The sequence below is a fragment of the Solea solea genome, chromosome 7, assembly GCF_958295425.1.
Source record: "Solea solea chromosome 7, fSolSol10.1, whole genome shotgun sequence".
Taxonomy (NCBI): Eukaryota; Metazoa; Chordata; class Actinopteri; order Pleuronectiformes; family Soleidae; genus Solea; species Solea solea.
In genome coordinates this window covers 18,302,914-18,326,915 of record NC_081140.1, presented here as the reverse complement: position 1 = coordinate 18,326,915, position 24,002 = coordinate 18,302,914, and the positions used below count along the sequence as shown (strand labels likewise).

Here is a 24,002-nt window from a genome sequence, read left to right as displayed (position 1 = left end):
AAGAAGTGAAAGGTCTACGATATGGCGATGTTTGCTTTCTGACCGTGACGTCTGTGGCACTTGTAAGGGTTATAGTTAAGACAAATACTGTTGCCTCAAGGGCAAACGACTGGCAACAATTTCTCAGTAAATTGCACTAATTGTGAATAATGATGCACATTTAAAATAGTTTTGCGGGGTCTCATAAAAATATGTGATTTGTGATGTTTAAGAAAAGAGGGAAAGGAGATTGAAGTGATTCATTGATTATGTAACTATTGATAAGGTACAGTTATGTTAAACTATGATGAGGATGAAGAGATTCTACCCTATTTTCACATACTGATGTTTACGTATAAACAGACAGCTTCTTACTACTTCCAATACACAACAGCTGCATTTTAGTGGAAATTTAAAAAGACGTCCATGATTGGCCCTCACATATATATGCTCTACAAAATCAAATTTTCACTTAATATAATAGCAAGCAGGAAATCAATGTGGAATACAGGCAACAGGCTCTGTGATTTAGGATAAAAGTGCTTACATATGGGAGCCAGGTGACAAAGTCAAACTAAAGTGGTTAAAAAGCACCTCTTAACATCTGGCTCTGCAGTGTGAAAGAGAGTTCATCATTTATGTGGCCTCTGTAGATGGTGAGGAGATTATTTGCTCAGTTCTGGTTGTGCAGTTTGCGTTTGGGAAATTTACTTTCCAATGACTTGGATATTTATGAGGATTTTAAACATGTGATTTTCCCATTTGTTCCATTTCTCGTGGGTGTTTGGAAGAAAAGGGTTGGAAGTCAAACACAAACCACAAAGGTATGACTTTACAAGAAGCTACTGAAAAGAGCGGTGCGTGTTCCCGTGTCTGTGTAAATGTCACGTTTAGTCCGTCAAATATACTGGACCTGGACATTGAACCCAGATTCTGGTCCCAGCTGTTGAAGCGAGACACACACTACCTCTACTATTTCTCTAAAGCCTGTTTTTACTTTAGACGAGGAAGGTGAAAACATGGACATAGAGCTAATCTGCACAGAATCAAATCACTTCTTACTGGCAAGATTGTCCTCTTTACCCCAAAGTCCACCTCGCCAAACACATTTTCGGCACACACAAGTTATTCGAAGCAGCAGATTGTTGATTATTCACAATTATTTGCCATTTATTTTTTTGGATTCACTTTTCTAACATTCCTATATAATAGGTTTTGCCAAAATAGTCTTTTCCCACACCACACTGTAGTCTAAAAACTGTTCTCAGACTGTGGGGAACGTTTAACAATAGATGTTTTGTTCAACCTAATATTTCCATCTGTCGGCAGGGCAGCTGATCTCTCCTCCAGACACAGATGTAAGAGCAGATCCCAGTCACTCAATAAGTCAGTGATTAAATATATCCATCTAAGTGTTTCTTGCAAAGAATGTTTTTGATGACCCAGGATTTGTATCTATTACTTATTATATATGTATGTATATATATATATACCATATATAGCAAAGTCCCCCACTGAGCTAGTATAAAATATCCCAATGACATGAATAATAACAACATGGTTGATCATAAAAACACCTGCACCAAAAATGATTCATAACGATCTTTCTCTCATAAGTCCCACCCACACCAACCCCAACAACTGTCTGACAGCAAAACAACAAATACAAACCACTTCTTTGCCGTAATTGACATGTGTCTTTCTTTCTCAGCAGGTGGTGATAATCTATTTGTCATTGAAAATGGAACATCAATTCAGTTGCACATAAAAAAGGGGAAAACTTACAGCTCAGTAATAGTAAGGAGACAGGAAGGATAAAGTCCACATTGTGGATAGATGATGGAAACCAGGCAATGGTGAGACATAGTTCTAGTCTGTGGTGTGAAATCCATAGTTTAACTACAACACTAAACGTCTGAACATGGAAATGTCAGTGGAGGACTGCTGGGAACTGACCAACAACAGATCCACACGGTGCTCATCTGTTAGCTCACATCCTGTATGTCTTTCTTTGTTTCTTTCTTTGTTACTCTCTGTCTTTCTTTTGCTTGTACAGTAGACCATCGTCTCTCTGTCAGTACCTGTGGCGATGCTGGAATTTCACAGCAGCATCTTAGAATCCACACCTCCACCTCATGGCTCAGATCCACCTTTGCACCTTCCTTTCAGGTGGGATCTGGCAAACTGCGATGCGGGTTCCAAGCCATTCTCAAGCCCTCACTTCTCAGAACTGTTTTTGATCGTCTTTTTACTTGGAACTCATAGGTTGGCTATTACATTAAGGGAAAGGCAAGTGTGCACGTGTCAGCCTTTGCTCCTACTGTTTTATGTCATTAAAAAGTAACAACAAAGCAACTTAAGCTGTTGTTTTTCCTTTGATATTGTGTGTATGTGTAAGAAGTGAGCCTTTAAGCGGATATAAGTCATATGACCAAGGGCAAAAGTGCTTTTCATGAGCCATAAATCACCCACAGCTCTCAGGATTCTAATAAATTAAATAAGGGCCCAACAAGGTCCATAGAGTTCATGTATTTATTATGGTACACACATTGTAATGGGGCTGAATCCCTTGGGTTTCAGTCCTCAAGAGCAGTGAAAGTTGTTTAGAGGGGGTTTCCTACACTTTGATTGGGTACAGATGTGGTCTCTGTAGTAACCTAGGTGGACTGGTGGAGCCCACTGGGCTTTACTTAACTCACTTTACTCACACAGAAATCAAGAGGAAAACACATCAAAGTACTTCTCATTCAATGGAGAATAATCCGGCTCAGCTAATTAGGCTGCATCAACAAACTGGCACCACCATTTATGTTTGACAGGTTTAGGTGTGAGGAGCCTTTTATAGTTCACTAATGAAGTGGTTAAGGTGAGTCAGTAGCACCCTAAGGGTAAATACATGCCAGATCTGTTTTACTGTGCAGTCACTGTACAGCTCTATACACTACACCTCCCTTCACTCTCGGTTGTTGTGATCATTGATGTGTCATTATTTTAAACAGTACCCATTCAATATGTCGCCTGCCAAGTTTGACCGACAGGCGTTCCTTGCATGTATCGACAGACAGACAGACAGACAGATAGATTTCTACCATGCACCATGCGGTGCCTCTGGTTGTGATCGCGTGCCATGACGACCTCACTCAGACATGTCCATGCTCAGCATTTCCTCTGTGCTTCCGAAAACAAATGTGATTTTTCATTGTGTACTAAAGCAATTTAGATGCGATCTCAAGGGTCTGTGACACAGCTGAGGAAACACTTAACACGTTAACATGGACACTGAAGAGAACGGCAGGAAGAAAAGTAGCGTCTTTGGTCAACTCTTAGGTAATAAATAGATACATTGATACAGACAATGCTGTATTTTGTTTTGATTGATTTAAAAATGATTTGATTGCTAATCTCGATCTGTTTTAAGACACAAATTATTACTTACTATTATTCATGAATTCATATTGTTTAATGTTGATCATATGTTCATTCTGCAATTCTCTATTAAAAGTCTGACAAATAACGCAGTGAGCCCTTAAGATTTAAACATGAATAAATCAAAAAGACTCCAGCACCCTAAACTAACACTAAAATAGACAGGCATATAGGTTGTTGAACTTGAATATAGTGTGACAGTTTTGCACCAAATGCTCCGGTTGAGTCATTTTCCATGAGATCACTGAGACCACCTGCTGCTGCTGCTTTTCTAGCAGATGCTCATTATAGCTGTGAGCTCACCGCTTTGCTACCAGGGTCATAAAATGTTGTCAACGTTCCCTCAAACAGTCGGGGAATCTGCTGGTGCAGCTTTATTACGGGGAGAAGAAAACAAACACAAAAAAAACCATGTTGCAGTTTAGAACTATTTGCAACTTTTTGACCTTTTTTGCACATTAGTCCCTATTAGTGTGGTTAACGACTGAGGCCTATCTGCCCACTGTGTGGACACAGACCTCTGGTGTGGAGACAGAGACACTCTGTCAAATATGCGTGGTATCTCAGAGTGGACGGCCTCTCAAAGGAGCCCGTTGTCCTTCGTCTTCCCGGCTCACAAGCCTGACGCTCTGCGTTCTGTTTTCACAGGCGCGGGTCAAGGGCTTATCAGACAAACACGACGGGTGAGAATTTGAAGGGGGAATGGAAACAACAGCGGGTGTCAGGTGTATTTATAACACGTCACTTTTAGTTTTATTGCAGCTTTTTTTTTTTAACCCATCACTGTGTTAAAAAATGATGCTGGGTGAAATGGTTGGTACATTGATGCACTATTTACATCTTCAAATCTACAAATGTGTTTAGTTTTAGGGACCATTGTGGATGGATGCATAATTTAGTGCAAACTTTTCTTCTTTTCGTCAGCAGACACAAAACCTTCACTTAAATCATGAAACACTCTTCCAAGAGTGTAGATGATTTGTGAGAGGATGACATGTGTGACCCGGGTATTGTTACTAAGTCATTCACTGATGCATATGCCAGACCCAAGAGATGAGCCGTGATTTAGAGTGATACACCAACGAAAAGCAGTTGCTAGGAAAACATCAATGTGAGCGAAAACAAAACAAAACAAAAACTGGAGCTCTGCGTGGAAATCAACGACATCATTCACCGGGAGAAAATAAAAGCCCGGGAGCCACTTGGATCTTCTACTGTCAAGGTTGATAGTGGGGCTCATGGGAAATTAAAGAATGTGCCTAAGTCAGCAGTTACTAATGTAGAGTTCTTACAAAAACTGGCAGGTACGGGAGGACAAATAAACCACTCCGGCAAATGTTTACACGAGCAGTGTTGCTTTCCACCCCAACGCCGTATGACAGCGAATGTCATTTCATCGTCAATAAAAAATAAACACACCATAGCTCTCACAGTTTCTGTTTTTAGCTATACACGTCTTTCTTCACCTCCACAGCAGCAGCAGCAGCGAGGGAAACCTTACACTGTCCAAACAAAGTGTGGCTCACACATTTCAACTATGCGGGAAGAAGCTATGGGATGAAAAGCCTGTCAAAGACAATGTATACACATAAACAAGCATCAATAAAGATAAAGGCAGCCACAAACCACAAGCAACAAAGACCACCCTGAAAGTTGTGTCTTTCTCTCTTTGTGGTCAGGAGGTCCTTTTCCTTACGTCTTTTGTGCCTGTCACGATGACAAGATCATCAACCACTGACTATTTCTAAAGGTCAAGGGTCACAGTTCAACCGTATCCTGCCCTTAGATCAAACTGGTTACTTGAGACCACAGTTGTTTCAGCCCTGTGTCCATTATTAGCGCCCAGATACCTTTTCTTCATCACTTTTTCCCCTAACCGCATACTTCAAAATCAAAGTTAGATTTAATTTTTTTTAAAGGTATACTTGGACATGTGCAAAACATGAGGTGGATCCAAAAAAAAAATGCTAATCACCATAATGTTAATTTTGTAGGATAAAGGTCATTTATGGTCAATTTAAAATATGGGAAAATAATTCTCTCAATTTGTTTTTATTCATAGTTTCTCCTTCTCTTTGATGAAACAGACGAGAGATGATCACACAGAAGAAAATACAATACTGGTAAAGATGATGACGAATCTGCAGACGTTTATTATTGCACTGACTCTGCATTACCCACTAGTGCAGGGTTTCTCAATCCTGGTGCTGGGGTCCCACTGTCCTGCATGTTTTAGATGTTTCCCTGTTCCAACACACCTGATTCAAATCAGCTCATCAGCAAACCCTGATAACGAGCCACTCATTTGAAGCAGGTGTGTTGGAGCGGGTGCATGCAGGGCAGTGGGTCTCCAGGACCAGGATTGAGAGACCCTGCATTGGTGAGTGCATTATTTAACTTCATACTTATGTTAAGGACACAAAGATATGTAGGCAACAGCAGCTGCATCATTAAAATGTCCGTCTGGACAAGAGGATTTTTGGGCTTTTGCCCATTTTTCCAGAATAACTTTCAATATCTGGCAGTTATTTACAGTGTACTGCATGATAGAATTGTAAACACTGTAGTTGCGGGTTCAATTTGAAATTAGAACAGTATAAAACATTATTTAAACTAACATTTGTTTGCGTCTTTGTCTCAATGTCCAAAAACAGGGCAAAAAATGGAAACTATATACAGGTGTTTTTCCAACTCTTTAGTTAGGCGTCGCAGTGATCTGAACTAGTTATCAGTTTAGCAACTATAATAACCTTTGGAAAAAAAATATGCGGTGATAATAATTGACATAATTACATTTGACAGTTTTTTGACTGACCTGGTCAAAAATTCATGAGCAAACACGATGCTTATTTTGTAGCATTTAGCAGCACCTGCTGTGCTTTTCACTTTGCTCCACCTTTGTTCTCAGGACGATGGCTGTTGGTTTTGTGGGATATCAGCATGTGACAGACGTGACAACACCATTTTTGTCACGCCAGCGTGAGTCGAAGCTGATTTGTTGATTCTAAGATGTCATTCAGCCCTTAGAACACAGAGCATTTCGGCTGCTACAGTAGAGAGTGTGTTGTATCCTTATTTCCGGTACAACCTTTATAGGCAAACTGATTTACATTCTCACACAACCAAGCAAAAAGTACTCCTAGCAAACCTGTGTGTGAATTCTGTGTGTGTGTGTGTGTGTGTGGAAAGTGTATCTTCTTCATATATTCTCCTATGGCTGTGAACTTTGCACATCTGGGTCTGATAAGGGCATAACACACACACACACATATTTTCCTGTGATGATTCAACAGCTACACACAGTTACGTTGTCCGCTTTTTTTTGTTGCTTTTTTTAGTCACTCTGTCTTTCTCATTGCCTTTTCCACCCACCCGTCTACTCCGCTTCCTTCCGTTTGCTTAAACCTTTTGCTGAACGTCTGTGGTTTAGACTCAGGTCAGACACGGTCAAACAGTTGCTTGTGTAATTCTCCCCACGTGAATCACTCTCGCAATCTGCACAACGTATACGCAGCTCCACAGTGACCCTTAACTTCAGACTGACGGCAAGAGAGGGATTGAGAAAAGGAAATGACAAGTGTGACGCCTTAGTGCTGCTTTGGTGCTGAAGTCTCATTTTGATCCCTTCTGATCCTCTTTACCCTCAATCTCACGCACAGACACATGTATTCAAGTGTCGCCTCCTGGCATTTAATTCACTGTTACCTCTACAAGGCCTCTGCTTCCCAGCTTCCATCAATGACAGGAACACAGTCTGCTCCTTCACCCTGTGGTGATAATGACGCTGGATCGTGGAAGGAGAAAAACTTTATTTTATAGCTGACATTTACCTATGACCTGAGGTTTGGTTTGAGCTGCAGTGACCAGTGTTAAAATAGCAGGAATTAGCTAACTTCCATTCTAAAGCAAACGTTAATCCTAACCTTCTCCATGGGGACAACTGGTCCTGTCAGTCAGTGTTTATGCTACAAAAAGGTCATAAAGAGATTACAAACGCACACGTACACTGAGCATTTATTTAGGAAATGAATACTGCTGACAGGCCAATCTTGCCCCAGACACAGGAACTTGCAGCATTGCGCTCCAGAAAAACGAGGGGGGGGGGGGGGTCATGTGATCAGGATGTATGTATGAAGATAACTGCAAATAACAGGACCTGCTCTTTCATTCCTGAAATAAAAATAAAAAAAGAAGTGTGAAACATCCACCGGGGAAATGAAACAACCAGTGACAAAAAAAAACCAGGTAGTTTGACACCGAACAACAACACAGCACAATATCGTGTTAGTAACAGTGCAATAGTGTTGATCAGAGAGGCTCAGATCTCTCTCTTATTAGGTTAGTTATTAGATTTTCATCATTTTAACAGTGTTGGTATTAATGTATGTCATATTGTGACATCGGTGTTTCTAAATCATTTGTTCAGGTTAACCTAAGTGGCACAAACCTGCAGGGAGAGTGATTTTAGCCACTTCTTATTAAGTGGCTAAAATCACTTTTTCCTTCTTTCAGTCCTGCGGGTCTTAAATTATCCGTTTAATTATTAATTAAACTCTACACAAAATGCATAAAATTTAAATGCCAATGGCCTTTGCAAGGATTTTAAACATACATCCATCTCTTTTAAACATACTTTGTTTATTTTTACACTGAGTAATCCCATCTAGCGTAATTTGTGACAGCATATAGCAACCATTAAAGCTGTTTTTGTTTATTTGCCATTGTGTTCTGGACTCTGTCTGACATACTTTATGACAGACAATGTAGAAGGGAATGAAAAGGACATTTCTTCATGCTGTATCTCCATCTATCTCCATCTATTATAATATCGTGACGTGAGATGATGCAGCCAGGAGGACCTCGGGAAGACACTGTGTTCAAAATCTGAATGAGTCCCTGTGTGCTGGGAAGGTTTTATGTCATTGACAAATCTGCCAAAAAAATACTTTTTTTTTTTTTCACCATGGAAATAAAAAAGCTTCCAGGCTGCAGGAAAACATTTTTTGAAGAATAAAGTGGTAATGTTATGAGAATAAAGTCGTAGTTATTATTCAAGCAAAATCTCAGATGATCGGCTGATGAGAAACACGGAGCATTTCGTGCAGTTACATTTTGATTTGGGCTTCACAGATAATAAGAAATACTTAATGTTTTTGTCACTTTAGCATCAAGGCCTTTGAAAAAGACTGAGTCTGAGTTTGGAAGAAAGGATCACACAGAGTTGGAGAAAATCATCTCTTTTGTAGACTGGAGGAGGAAATGGCTGGTATACATTAGATCATGATGGAAAAGAATCTCATAATATTGCGACTTTATTCTTGTAATATTACAACTCAATTCTTATAATATCGTGACTTTATTCTCATACAATTTGGCCCGAATACTCTGCCGTACTATCGTGCAAGGCAAGGCAAGGCACGGGTAAATCGGAGACTCTAAATTGACCGTAGATGTGAGAGTGAATGGTTGTTGGTATCGGCTGCAGTTCAGGAACATGATGGATACAGAAAATGCAGTGAATGATGTCTGTATTGACTGAATCCTTTAGCCCTGAATGGCCGTGAATGTAACACACATCACTGTGTTATTACACTGTATGAAAACAATGCAGCCGGAAATTACCCAACAGTTATTAACAGTAGTGAAAGACCGAAAGAAGGGGAAGCATACAAGCTTGTATCTTCCTCAATGAAGACACATAGTTATAGCTTCCAAATACTTAAATCAGAAGTTGTCAATCTTTGAGAATAAGTACAGCTGCTAAAGTTGTTAATATTTGAGACCATACATACACCCTGGCATCAATAGTTTTGGAGATGATAACGACCACTCACAAATTCAAATTGGTTAATGTGCATATTTTATTGTACTATCGGCTGTTTTTATTGCATGTGTAAAACTCATTTCTTATTACCCTCCACCAAATCAATTACCATTAGGAGGCGATTGTAATACTGAGCTGATATCTCCATGTGTCTCCAAAGGGATTTAGAAATGGCTGCAGAGAAGACTGCCATTCCACATGACAGGAAACAGAAAGGAGAAGACAAAGAGAAAGTCTTTGTGATGCCCATGAAACCACATACACTTATGCAGTCAAATGAGCAGAAGCAGGTCACATTACAACAGAATACAGGAGCGCGGGGGGAAAAGAGACCTTAAATTGTTTCTTCATATCAGCATAATCCACAGGTCAGTTATCAAACTTAACTTGCATTTATTCAAAAAAATATAAGGGCTGAATGTGCAGAATATACCTTGTTCACAGATGTTGAACTAAATCACTTAAGAATGCTTACATAAAAACAGATTTGCTCTCAATATCAGGCAGCTAAAAACACTGCTTTCAGGAATGTTTTATACTCTCACACATTTTAACATGAATGAAAACATTCTTTGTTTTTTGTCTGCTTTTCAGACTCACTCATGGAGAGCAACACATCTTTTCCTTTTCCTGAGTTTCCTGCCAATCACAGTCACACCAATGTCACCTGTTCCCGGGACAACGTTTTGAAGACTGTGCTTTTTCCCGTTCTCTACTCCGTGCTGTTCTTGGTCGGGCTGTCGCTCAATGCCGTGGCAGTGTGGGTGTTCTTTCGCATCCCGTCGCGATCTCACTTCATTATATACCTGAAGAATATCGTGGTTGCAGATGTCGTCATGACCTTCACGTTCCCCTTCAAGGTTTGGTTAGACTAGTACTAGTGCAAGGCACATTGATCAGAGTTATTAAGCTGTTTTAAACTGGTTGTATAGGCCTTTAGTACATTTATAATAATGAGTAAATAAATGTGGCCGGGATCAGTTCAGCTGTGAACCCAGCCATCTGAGGGTCACATCCAGAGAACTCTTAGTGCTTAGTGCTGGTCCCAAGCCCAGATAAATGGAAGGGTAGCGTCAGGATGAGCATCTGGTATAAAATCTCTGCCATGTGGACGAATGCTCTGCTGTGGTGACTTGAAGAATTCCAAATAAATCATCACAGTGATTCATAAATGTTGCTACTGAACAATAACAGGCATCATTTTGAGTTACACTTGAGAAAAAACTAAATATGAATTACCCAGCAGCAAGTCAATAGCATACGACATAGTATTAGGGGCTTTATTCTTGAAAGATTTGGACTTTATTCTCATAATATTACAACTTTATTCTCGTAATATTACGACTTTATTCTCAAATGATTACAACTTTATTCTCGAAAGATTACGACTTAATTCTTGAAGGGTTACGACTTTTTTCTAATAAAAGTAAACTTTATTATCATAATATTACAACTTTATTCTCATAAAAGTAAACTTTATTATCATAATATTACGAGTTTATTCTCATAATAGTACAACTTTATTCTCGTAATATTACGACTTTATTCTCATAATATTACGACTTTATTCTCAAATGATTACAACTTTATTCTTAATTCTTGAAGGGTTACGACTTTATTCTCATAAAAGTAAACTTTATTATCATAATATTACGAGTTTATTCTCATAATATTACAACTTTATTCTCGAAAGATTAAAAAGCATGTATTCGGTTTGGCCCTGACACAATAGCTGACATAAGAGATAATACGTCAATAGTAAATTTACAACAATCCATGTAAATACATATTGCCCAAATGTTCACACCTTCTTAACATATTATAAACCATGACATGGTTGATTAACTTGAGTTTGATTTTTTTTTTCCAGGTGCTGTCGGACTCCAACATGGCTTCCACTGGTCTGCGTGTATTTGTATGTCGAGCTTCCTCTGTGCTCTTTTACCTCACCATGTACATCAGCATCCTCTTCTTCGGACTCATCAGCATCGACCGTTGCAGAAAAACCCTCAGCCCCTTTAGAGGGACCAATGCGGCCCGACTGGCCCGACGTAAGCTCCTGTCCGGGTCCATCTGGACCTTCCTGCTCGCCCTCTGTCTACCCAACGTGATCCTGATGTGGAAAACCCCCACTTCTAAATATTTCAAATGCAGTGACCTGAAGACCCCGGGGGGGCTGTTTTGGCACGAGGTGGTAAATCACGTGTGTCAAGTGATTTTCTGGGGCAACCTGGTGACTGTGATAGTGTGCTACACTCTCATCACCAAAGAGCTGTACAGATCTTACTCCCGTACTAAGACTCACAGTGCTGGAGGGACGATGAGTCGCATGCCCCAGCAGCCCACTAAGAAAATGAGCGCAAATGTCTTCCTGGTCCTGGCTGTATTCTTTGTGTGCTTTGTGCCATTTCACTTTGCCCGTGTGCCGTACACCATGAGCCAGACCCGGGGCGTCCTCTTCCACTGCCAGCTCAAGCTCTTCTTCTTCCAGCTGAAAGAGAGCACACTTTTCCTGTCGTCCCTCAACGCCCTCCTCGACCCACTCATTTACTTCTTCCTCTGCAAGTCCTTCAGAACCACTCTGTTCAAGACCCTGCGGCTCCCTGCTGCCACCTGTGGCTGTTTAACGGGGAGAGGATCAGAGACAGATACAGGAAGCACTCCTTTAAGAGACTCCTCTGCTTGTTCATAAAAGCCCTGGACAGCGCACACAGTTAAGACTGTTGCAGTGTATGGTGTCCTGACTCCTGCTGTTGAGACTAATCCATTACAGAACATACATTAAAACATTCCTTCAGTAATTACTACACTGTAACGCACAGTAATCGGAAGGGTTTTTGTGTGCAGAACAAAAAGAAAAAGGCGTTCATTTCTAAATATTCATTTAAAAGCTGAAACTAAGTTTCATACACTGTTCCTCTTTTTTACTGTGAATATACAGTATGTATTTTTTTTGCTGTTCGACAAGTCAAAACAGTAATAATAATAATAATAATTTAAAAAAGAAGCAGCAAGGGATCATAGGAATAGTTGTCCTGTGTTCTCATTTGTTTCCCCTGTGTCTTTGAGCTTCGGTGACAAAATACATAGCACACAATTATGTAACATTATGTCTTGTCTTTTTTATCTTTTTTTATATTTCAATACATCAATGACACATGTTATAACTGAATGTGTTACTAATAAACTGCATCTACTGACGCATTTAAGTTCATGGCTTTTTGTTCACAGTGAATGCTTTTTCCAGAGCTTGGTGTGCGAAAATGACATTTTCCATTGAGTCCATTGAGTCCACTGAAATATTAGAAAGTAGTCAAGGAAACTACTGCAGTAACAAAATAACTTGGACTACAGTTACAGAGGCAGATAGAATCCACATTGTAAGAAATGTATTTTAAGCATAAATGATATGCCACATAAAAAAGGTTTTTGTTTTCTATGTAAAATGGCTAAGTGAGGCCTCCAGAGATAAAACAAACTTGATTTGTTATTCAAAGTAAGAAATTGCTCTGTAAGCCTTGAAAAGACGGAAAAACATGGCCTGCCATTGTGAATGTTATTTGAATAATTCTTTGCCCCTCACTGCTCATAGATTTGAATCTATCTGGTGGAAAAGGTTGACTCATATTCCTCCTGTGAAGGTGAAGTACAAGGAGACAAGAATTCTTTGTGAGTATTATTTCTTTCAACAACTTTCTGAAATTAGCTCTAAAGTAAAAAGTAGGAATAAGATGAACAGACCATGGGGTGGTTTATCTAATTGTTACCAAGTGGGGTCTGTTTAAAGGTTTTGTTGTTGTTGTTGTTGTTGTTGTTGTCTTATTTGGCGTAAAATACACTACTTTTCCATCCTTTATATTTGTATTAGAATATTTGAATTTCTTCAGTTCACACACTGATGAGGTGAATCTATACGGATCACATTTATTGCATCAAAATGACTGAGGCAGAAAACTAGATCTATCGTTAGACCTGTAGCATATTTAATATTTCTACTGCGTTAAATATGACCAGTGTTGTTGTTTTTTTGTCGTTCGCTGTGGTGAAAACAAATCCAACAGTTGCATAACTTCCAGTATTCAATGTCAAATGGAAGTGTCAAGTTCAGCAACCAGGATGCATTCAAATAAGTTGTGCAGTGAAAACCAAATTTAAATGAATGGCAAATGCAAATCAGGCTGGACAATTCGGAGCAGTAATAGTTTTTTTTTTGTCTCAAATTCCCTCAGGACTTCAGACTTCATCATCCATCCATTTACGTTTTAAACTTTTTAAAGATTCTCTAAAAAACAAAAAAAAAACACTTTGCTTTGCTACATAATTTCATGCCAGTTCACCCTTGTCATCAAATCTGCTTGTTTAATGTCCAAAGTTAAAGTTTCCGTTTGTTTCCATGCACAGAGACAATGGAGCAGTTGTTCTGTGGTGTGTCCTCCATTAGAAAATGGGGTTCTGTCAGGCAATACTATCAGACCTGAGTGTGCCAGAAAAGGGACAGGGACGTGAAGTAAATCCATGTGTCCACTATAGTGAGAAACACAGGTAGTGGTGTAGATCTGAAAGGCTTAATCAGCACTGTTTGACAATGGTTTATATATATATATATGTGTATATATATATATATATACAAAAGACATTTAAAAGTTACTCATTGCAGGAAATACAAATCATCGAACATTCTGGTTCAGCCTACAGCTTGTGGATGGTATTTTTTTTAATAATAAAAAAATGTTTCATTCTTTCATTGACGTCTCCATTTTAAATTCCAGATTTCATGATGTCGACCGACCCCTCACTGAGCTTCTCTTCCGACCACGAGACCGGAAACGTGGCCTTCGCATGCGCCTACTTCCTCTTGTTCGCCGTCGCGTTGCTGTTTAACAGTGTCTCCGCGTGGGTGTCCTTGCACCTCCGCTCCACCTCCACATTCATTGTGTATCTTAAAAACCTGGCGGCCGCTGACCTGCTCGTGACTCTGTGTCTCCCTGCGATGGCATTGAGCAAGCTTCCAGGAGCCTCAGTCGAGGTCGTGTCTTTCACGTGCCGCTACACCTTCGTCATTTACTTCTCCTGTTTGTACATAACTCTCTCCTTAATGGGACTCATCAGCCTGGATCGATACTTTAAAGTTGTTCGACCGTACGGAAGGCTGCTAGGACAGAGTGTGATGTTCAGTCTGGTGTCGTCCACCTTGGTTTGGATTGTGATATTTGGCAGCACAGCAGTTCCAACCTTAATTCTAGCCAGCCAGGTTCCATTCAATGTGACAAACGTCTGTGGGTTTGTATTAAGTCCAGATGGTCAGGCACTCCGCAGGTTTGTGATTTTATTTACAACCTTACTTTTCTGGTTAATCAGCTTAGTGATTGGCTTTTGCTACATCTGCATCACCCTGAAAGTCCTGCAGTCGTTCAGAAACTCTGGGAGCAACAACAGCCAAGGGAGCAGAAAAACCAAGCTGCGGGTCTTCCTGATCCTCCTTGAGTTTTTCTTGTGTTTTGTGCCTTTCCACTTGCTCCGCATCCCCGACACATTAATAAAACTCTTTCACTCAGACGATAGCATTGCCGGTGGGTCGACTCTAATGAGTGACTTGTTCCTGTGGATGTCGACCGCCAACGTCTGCCTGGATCCTCTTCTCTACATCTATCTGTGTAAGGAGTACAGAAACAAGCTGGTCGAAATGATGGAAGCTGCAGGGATCTGTGTCGGGTTATGTTCAAGTGAAAAACAGGATGACTCCCAGGACACCAGTCAATAGTCATTAAACGCGGCACCTTTACAAACTAAGAGATGAACATAAATAAATAATATAGTTACAAATAACACTGTTTTGTTTTTTTAAGTAAAAAAAAGAGAGAGTAGCCCAGTAGTAGCTTTTGAGCTTCATTTTATGTATCTACGGTATAGAATACATATATATATATATTCTATACAGAAAAGTATATACTGTACTTGCCTTGCTTTTATTATGTTTATTATGTTGCTATACTATTTTACTATGCCGTGTGATGTGATGTAATCAGCTGTATTCTTCCTTTTCTGTATATAAAAGAAGGGGTACCATATTTACCTGTTTCTGTATATATATTATTCCACTGCCTTAAAGTTAGATGGAAATAAATAAACATTTCCAAAACAAACGTGTGTCCAAATGTTTCCCTGCCAAGTCAAACCAAAAACACATTTCTCTCATTTGAATGCACTGAATGCTCCACCGTTCACTGCAGTGGGGATTTACTCCACTGCTTACATGAACCAGGCGTTTGATTTTGTTGAGAATAAAATTCATAAGTGAAAAAAAACCCACGCCTGGGCAGTTGCTGATCTTTTCTTATCTTTAAAGGCCAATAAGCTCCATGCTCCCAGGTTTTTTTTTTAACTTCACCTATAAACAGCTGAGTCCACCTTGTGGTCAGATATTGCCACTGCGCCAGTTGTTCGATCAAACAATCCACATCAGTCATGCCTGATGTGGGATATGGTGATTTAAGTCATCGGGGCCAGATGAAGGAGGTGACACCTCCACTCCACGCTGAGTAAATGGCCTTTTTTTCCACCATCTGGCTGAAAAACCATTACGTTTTCCCTACTTTTGCATATGCCTTGGTAAATTGCCCTTCTCATCACAGCAGAAACATGAATTTGTTTGTTAGGAAAATAGACAGCGTCCCCGTCAGTATACTACTGTCACCCAGGTCCGCCTCGCATCTCTGTGCTGGAGAAGACGAGGGATTCAAGTCATCAGCTGTAAGTAGCTCCATTAATATCATAAAAACGTGTCACTTAATCCTCGATGATCTCATCTTCAGACCTTAATCAACCGTGTTTAGTGAAGTTAATTGTTTACACTGAGGCCGTGGATTTGATTTGAGTCCAAATTCATGAGCTCTGTGTTGTGAATGGAGAAACACAAGCCTACAGGAGATCTTGTTTTGCACTTGAATCAGTAAACTGGTCATTAACTACAAGAACATAGAGTGGGAGCTCATAGGCTCCCATTATTGGCTTTAATTTGTGTGCTTCTTGTGTTAAATTTCTATTACACCACTGAATATACAGTTGATGTTGCAAGAGGTACGATAAATATGACATATACATGTAATCACAAGCTTGCTTTACAGGACACGCACTTTTTTCCCTTTTCCTCAGGTGCCGTGATGCTGTTGAATCAGACGTCTCGTGATGATTCCTCCTGTGACGACTTCGTTTACGACCCGTACATTGTCCCAGCGCTCTACTTCCTGATGTTCCCCGTCTCTTTGCTGCTGAATGGCGTCACAGCCTGGGTGTCTCTGCACCTGGAGTCCACCAGCACATTTGTGGTGTACCTGAAAAATCTCGTGGTCGCTGATCTCATCATGACCTTGATTAGCCCAATGAGAGTGGCAAGTAAATTGCCGCAGGCCTCAGTTACTGTATATGCCCTTTCCTGTCGGGTTTTCAGTGCGATCTCCTACAGCACGCTCTACACGTGCATCAGTTTTCTGGGCCTCATAGGTCTGGACCGCTTCTTCAAGATCATGATGCCCCACAACAGGCTGTTTGGCCGCAATCTCACCCTGAGCAAAGTGGTGTCAGGCTCTGTTTGGCTGATTCTGTTTGGCGGTACAGCTTTACCGAATATCATTTTGAGTGACCAGTCGGTCGCCAATATGACGGATATCACTTGTATGTCATTGAAAGGACAAGCTGGACTTGAATTCCATGAAGGGACGGTGATCTTCCTGAATGTGTTTTTTTGGCTCGTCAGCGTGGTCATCTCAGTCTGCTACATTTGCATCACAAAGAAAGTCATCCAGTCGTTCCAAAACTCGGGCAGTAACAACGCGCGAGGACAGAAAAAGGTCAAGCTGCGCGTTTTTCTGGTCGTCGTCGTGTTTTTCGTGTCTTTTGCACCGTACCACCTCGTCAGGATCCCGTACACCTTTCATCAAGTCAATAATGCCGAGCAGAACAGCTGCTCTTATTTAAAGGGCAAGTTGGCCAAAGATCTCAGCCTCTGGCTTGCCAACGCAAACATCTGCATGGACCCGCTTCTTTACGTCTTCCTGTGTCCAGAGTTCAACGAGAAATTGATGTCTATGATGAAAAGTGTTTCCAACTCAGTGAAGCGGCTTCGGCAGGCAAAGCAGAAGTGACTTTGCAATAGTTCATGAACCAATGTTCTGATGTGAACTGAGCTCAGGTTTTAGCGTAGGCTCACATTATTGTTTTGTGTATCAATGAATATTCTCATTGTTTGCGTGTTTATTTTAATTAAACTTGATTTTCAAACCCACATTGAAGTTTGCTGTGCTGCTTGCTGTTCTGTAGTGTCTGACTCTGAAATATGGATAGATGAGATAAACATGATATTATTATGCTGCCAGAAACTCTGGAGGGATGAAAGTAATAAGAAAGTAGTAAGCTGTAAAACTAAATTGAAAAATTAAAGTATGCCCTAAAATTAAACCCAAAATGCTTTTGTGTCAAATTATTTTATCTCAACAGCAGCAGTGGGAACCCTTTTACATACCTATCAAGGACAATGTTGACTGTTATTACTGAAGACATACTCTATATCACACCTACCCTTTCTAAAGCAATGACTGGAGCTGTTTCATGTCTGACATAGATAACAACGACCCTGCTAACAACCCCATAAGACATTTGTTTCGGGTCTTTTTCTTCACACATGAAAGAGAGAGAAAAAAAATAATCTACATAGATTAGATTTTGTGCTTCCCACGACTGTTTTCTCACCAGTCTAAAGTTAAAAAACAAAAGGTTTCGCTAACCTTGAAAAGTGGGCCATGTGGTTGGTGTCGTGGTTAGCCCTCTTGCCTTTGCAGCAAAAAGACCCAGCTTCATGTCTTTCTGCGTGGAGGTTGCATGTTACATTACATTACATTACATTACATTACATTACATGTTCTCCCCGTGTGTGTGTGTGTGTCCAAAAACATGCAGCTTTGGGTATTAGGCAAATTGGACATTCAAATGCCATGTTTCCTCTATATGGTCTCAGCTCGCCTCGCCTCTACACAGTTTGGTTGTGTTTAATTTGACTGTGTGTGAGTGTGTGTGAGAGTGAATGGTTGTTTGTTCTCTATATGTGTCCCTGTGATGTGCTGCCGACCTGTCCAGGGTGTGACCTCACCTTTCGCCCTATGTCAGCTGGGATTGGCACCAGCGACCCCCGTGACCCTCATGTGGAGGATAAAGCAGTAGAAGATGAATGAATGAACCTTGAAAAACATTCTTCATCTTTCTGGCTCGACGCCTTTATTTATAGCTCACACTGACCATAGCGTGACATGTATACAGCCAGTGTGCAGACCAAAATGCATGTTGTATATACGCCTGTTGCTTTATATGGATCAAATGTTGTTCCACCCCTCTATTAAATTGAACTGCTTGTGATTATTTTTTAGGATCTACAGTCTCTGTGTCATTTCAAATCTAATCCGATTAAACAACAACAGAACTAATTTCTTCCCCGGCTGTCATAATTCTTGGCCCAGATCCATCAACTTTGCACTGGAAATGATGTTGTTCTCAGAGAGTGCTAATTTTAGCAAGAAGGTACAAAAAACAAGGGGGAAAATAAGAAGGCACGAGAGGATATAAAACAGGAAAGAGTAAATATGAGAGACGATGAGGGACGTTGCCTTTTCTAGATGATACGTACCATCATCACAACAGTGTAAATTTGTTGTTTGCTTGTAACTGTGAGAGACAATAACCTGTGATTATGTGCTTGACTCATTTGTTGTTTGAGGAATTGAGCAATAGGAAACCATTAAAACCTATTTCTTATGAAGCAGTGCAGAATGCCCACAGTATTTCTCATAAACTAAAACCACACCGGTCTTTACATATTTATCTTTCTGATTGTTGCATGCATGGGTGGTAGATACGCTGCTGCTGCTGCAGAGTTAGAGGGAGGAGCTGCGGCAGGATGCTTCTATAGATGTGGGTCATGAAACGAGTGCTTAGTTTTAGTGTCAACAGCCACTGAGACTGACCAAGGCAGAGCGGAGGCAGAGGGACTGGCACGGTGCAGAACAAGCCTCGCTGCAGACAATTGGAACAGGAAGCAAGGAAGGAAAGGCTCTTTCACTCAGAGGAAGACTGGAAAACTCTTTGGGATTGTGACAAGACAGCCACACAGTAGCTCCAGAGACCACCCATTGTAAGAGCATCAAACATACACACACACACACACACACACAAACCTACATAAAGAAGGGGGGGGGGAAGAAATACTGAGGAAACAGAACTCTCTAAAGATCCAAACTCTTTCTTCCGTTTAATTTTCTTTCTGTAAGTAAGGAGAAAGGGGAATTGGTTATTTCCCATCTTCCTTTTTTGGAAATAGCGTTAGTCTTTCATTGATTTATTCATTCTTCTTCTTCTTCCTGTGAGTCAAAGTCACAGACATTAAGGACACAACTAGAAGGTAAGACTCAATTATTGGCTTCTCCCAGATAAACGTACTAATGTTGGCTGTGCACAGAGACAGCGCTTCAGTGACAATCGTTTTAACAGAACTAATTAACTTGGGGTAGTGTATGTTTTTGGTTGCCATAGCACCTGCTCCTGGTCTCAGTGTTATTCTGGGTTCTGCGGTGCTTCAGGTTTTTTGGTGTAAAGTCTGAAAATCAGAATATACATTTACGGTTGTATTCTATTAAACTTTAGATTGCATTAACATTAACATTAATATGTTTAAACGTACAGTATATACAGAGGCTATAAGAATGTGCAATATAGAGTCTTATATTCAGTCTTATATCTTTTTTTTCTCAGCACAATCTATAGGCAATCTGATGATTTTTCATTTTCATCAACTATATAAACACACAGCAAAAAGTACCTAAAATGTTTAGAAAAAAAGAAAAGAAAAGTCTCTGCACAATTATTGCGACTTTATATCACTACTAAAAATGCAATATAAAATGAATCATTACTTACCTACATACCTATAAACACACACCCCCACGACGTCCATACGAGGAGCACAGATCCACTAAGGGTTAACTGACAAGAAACCATTTATCTAAATACTGGAAAATTCAAATAATTCTAGAAATGTTTGTTTGCTCTTGAATGTGTTGAACAACGGAACGGTACACTCGGCTACAACTATTTTAATATACTTTACATACTTTGACAGCACTCTCTTGTCTTGTTTTACCACTAAAGGCCCACACTGAAGATTCGAAGATGAACACCACCAACATGTCCATCAAATGTGTCCGGGACACCAGCGTAACAGCTGTGGTCTTTCCCTGTTTATACAGCATCCTCTTTATAACTGCCTTGATACTGAACTCCCTGGCTGCATGGATCTTCTTCACTATCCCCAGCACCTCAACGTTTGTGGTCTTTTTGAAAAATGTGGTAAGGCATGAAGGCTTAATGAATGTTGCTGTGTCTGTGAAGCAATCAAATCACTAAATACATTAAAAAAAAAAAGGCAAAAACAAAGTTATGATTCCTCAATAACAGGTGGTAGCTGACTTGCTGATGACCCTGACCATCCCTCTGAAAGTCTTGAGTGATGCAGGTGTGGGTAGCTGGCATCTACGTGCCTTCCACTGCCGATACTCTGGAGTTCTCTTTTACCTCACTATGTACATCAGCATCCTGCTGCTGGGCCTGATCAGTCTGGACCGCTACCTGAAAATTGTCAGGCCCTTTGGAAAGTGCGCCCTGCAGCGGGTTTGTGTTGGTCAGGTGCTGAGTGTAGCTGTCTGGGTGGTAATGTTTTTTTTAGCACTACCCAATGTTATTTTAAGTGACCAGCAACCGCAGGTGTCTGAAGGCAGACTGAAGTGCACGTCCATGAAGAGTGCCGCCGGACGGATGTGGCACGAGGCAATTAATTACTTCTCTCAGGTAGCTATTAACTGCTAGTATAGCAAATTATCTCCTTTTTTGTCTGTGTGTCTGTTCAATTTTTGAAGTGTTGGCCGGATTATCAATGGTTAGAGACTGGAAACAAGCGGAAACAACCTGCTACAAATCAACATTTTATACCAGGGTTGTTTTGTCAAAAGCAGCATGTGGTTTTACAGAGAATTACAGTGACACAATGGCAAAAAAACCAAACAAAACACACACACTATACATTTTCTGTTTTATTTTTACATACAATTAATCCAACAAGATTCAGCATATAACAGCGTTTAGATTTGCCATATCTAATTTCAAGTCGAGGTCCTGATCTGGACCTTGTTTGCAATGAGACAGGTGGTTCCTCCACTGTTTCCAGTCTAACCAGCCTAAAACTGTGTCTGTGTCGTGTCAATCTTACACTTCAACTCAGAAAGAGCCTCATTAACATATTTTATGAAATGTTTAAATGTGTTTGCACTGCATGTGACCATGTCCACATATTTACGACGCAATTTGAACTGCAGTGTTGCTGTGGCAAGTTCCTGTCATGCTTAATGTTGTGTTGACGTGTATTTGCAGGTGGTTTTTTGGGGCACGCTGTCTCTGATGGTGGTTTGTTACACGTTCATCAGCAAGAAGGTTTACGAGTCATACAAAGCCTCAAAGAGCCGATCACAGACGACCATTCGCAGAACCAAGTCAAAGGTCTTTGTGGTGGTGGGGGTGTTTTTCATCTGCTTTGCCCCCTTCCACTTCGCTCGTGTTCCCTACACTTTGACCCAAACCCGCAGCTTGGTGAGTCACTGCCAGGGACAGAATGCACTCTACATCGCCAAGGAAACCACCTTGTGGCTATCAGCCACTAATGTGTGCCTGGATCCACTTATCTATGTGTTCCTGTGTAAGGTGTTTCGGAGACGACTGACAGCCACTTTCTGCCGTAAGACCCTCCACACAGGTACCCCAGAATCTCCCACGGTAACATCAACTCAAATGGAAATGTCTCAGTTGGCCCACACTAACAAACTGTCAGATAATGGGATTCCACTGTAAGATAATGGACAGTGCACAATGGGACGCCACTGTGACCATTTACTTGTAAATAGCATTTTATGTCAATAAAGGTTGTAAAAATTAAAGCAGGGTGATGGACATCTGGTAAATGGACGATGACTATTGATGAGGACAATTGTGTTGTTTGTGTTTTATGAAAGCTGTCCTGGATTTTTGATACTGTGCTAACTGAAACGCCTCTTCCCCTTGTTTGCTAAGTCATCAGATGTGTTTGCTTAACTGTACTTAATGTCCTTTTCTACTTCCTTTTCTCTAATCTCGCTCAAACTGCACTTTCCCTTTGACTAATGGTTAAATAACACGACGGGGAAAAAAAAAAAAAATGTGACCAAGGACTGATAACGAACGACTGCTGTTGACATTGCTTACAGCTGCTCTCTGTGCAATATACTGTAAATAACAACAATAAAAATAATACTTTTTGCATTGTCTCCAGGTTTTATACTGGAAATCTTAATAACAACTTGTCTTTTAAGCCAAATATTTGTTCTGTATTGTATATACTATAGGCCACCCACCACATCATACATTTATTAGACCACCAACCAAAGCCACAGCTGCCTTCCTAGATTAACAGCATTGGTAATTATCAAAAACATTTTTTTCTGCAATGGTTACTACACCAGTACGTAGAAGCTCTTTGACCAAAATGATATTTTTAAGGCTAAAATATGATTATTATTGTTATCCATGAGTTTTCAAATGTACTGTTTTACAAACATTAACATTATTACATTATTACTTCTTGATTAAGATGTCAAATTATAGTTATTTACTTTCATCCCTGAACAGAAAAGAGAAGAAGCTCAGGGAGCCAGCTCAAATTTGGGTATAAAAAGGTGAATTGAGTTTGTTACTAAATAGCAATAACCTTTTTTCATGGTTCAAGATTTCTTTTTAACATTAAAGGTTTTAAATAGGGAAGGGAGAATACACAGTACTTGCACTTCATATAAACACAATGTGTTTTTGATTAAGAGCAGCTCGGATGCCTCCCCTGTGTAATTCACTTCTTATTGATTATACTTCTATTTGCCACACGCAGATCAGTATCCAAGGCACATTGGAAGTGAAGTGTTGAGCAACTGACCTACAGGAATTATAGACTCATTCCTCTGCTGGAGATCGGGTGTTCGATAACACTGAATTTAAACCAAATCCAACAAGGCTGCAAGAATTTCAAAATCATTTATATAGCCCGTCACAATATTGCAGATGTGTCTGATAGAGTTTTGAATTAAACAAGAGGAGGCAAAATATTTAGAAGTGAATTAAGTGACATGTTTTTTCCCACACTGCAACACCAAAAGATGGGTTTTCAGGACATTTACCAACTGGTTCTACGGGATTAATGTCACCTCCCACCTGATTTATAATCATGTCTGCATGTGGGTCTGATTAATGTAATAATGAAATATGATCTCTCTCCATCCCACCCACTGTCGGCTACAACAGAGGCTGATATTTGGGCAGGAAATTAATGAGCTGCAGTGCAGTCGGAGCAGTGACTGCAACCAGGGGATGAACCATTCGTCACCCTCAGATTAAATCCTCTGACAGATGACCCTGCAGTAGTGAATTATGAGAAATTCTAAATGACATTCATGGAAATTAAACAAGCCTTGCAGATAGTGTTGCCTCGCACTATGCATAGAGGCACACGCTGGGGAAATACGGGGGCAGGTAAATGTATATGACAGTTATAGATGCGTCAAGAGAACCCGGTGAAACACGGAAGTACAGTTTACCTGTCAGAGTAACCTGTCACTGGTGCCAAAACGTGGCTTATGAAATATTCTATGCCATGACATCC

General features: G+C 40.3%; 4 protein-coding genes across 5 annotated transcripts; all 4 read left to right on the top strand.

The window, feature by feature from the left end:
• The first annotated feature begins 9,502 nt into the window (after positions 1–9,502).
• On the top strand, positions 9,503–12,380 carry LOC131462134 (P2Y purinoceptor 12-like). The gene is made up of 3 exons (XM_058633116.1): positions 9,503–9,597; positions 9,824–10,089; positions 11,100–12,380. The coding sequence occupies exons 2-3, from the start codon at positions 9,832–9,834 to the stop codon at positions 11,919–11,921; spliced, it is 1,080 nt and encodes a 359-aa protein (XP_058489099.1). The 5' UTR covers positions 9,503–9,597; positions 9,824–9,831; the 3' UTR covers positions 11,922–12,380.
• A 1,626-nt stretch (positions 12,381–14,006) lies between these two features.
• Positions 14,007–14,990, top strand: LOC131462257 (P2Y purinoceptor 12-like). The gene has a single exon (XM_058633314.1). The coding sequence runs from the start codon at positions 14,007–14,009 to the stop codon at positions 14,988–14,990; it is 984 nt and encodes a 327-aa protein (XP_058489297.1).
• Positions 14,991–16,389: 1,399 nt separating this feature from the next.
• Positions 16,390–17,370, top strand: LOC131462256 (P2Y purinoceptor 13-like). Its single transcript, XM_058633313.1, has one exon. The coding sequence runs from the start codon at positions 16,390–16,392 to the stop codon at positions 17,368–17,370; it is 981 nt and encodes a 326-aa protein (XP_058489296.1).
• Positions 17,371–19,234: 1,864 nt separating this feature from the next.
• LOC131462138 (P2Y purinoceptor 13-like) lies at positions 19,235–22,613 on the top strand. Of its 2 annotated transcripts, none has more exons than XM_058633122.1 (4): positions 19,235–19,406; positions 20,420–20,617; positions 20,726–21,115; positions 21,695–22,613. In XM_058633122.1, the coding sequence occupies exons 2-4, from the start codon at positions 20,441–20,443 to the stop codon at positions 22,166–22,168; spliced, it is 1,041 nt and encodes a 346-aa protein (XP_058489105.1). In that variant the 5' UTR covers positions 19,235–19,406; positions 20,420–20,440; the 3' UTR covers positions 22,169–22,613. The 2 variants fall into 2 exon arrangements, with proteins under 2 accessions (XP_058489105.1, XP_058489106.1); XM_058633123.1 differs by lacking the exon at positions 19,235–19,406 and adding an exon at positions 19,457–19,673.
• The last annotated feature ends 1,389 nt before the right edge of the window (positions 22,614–24,002 follow it).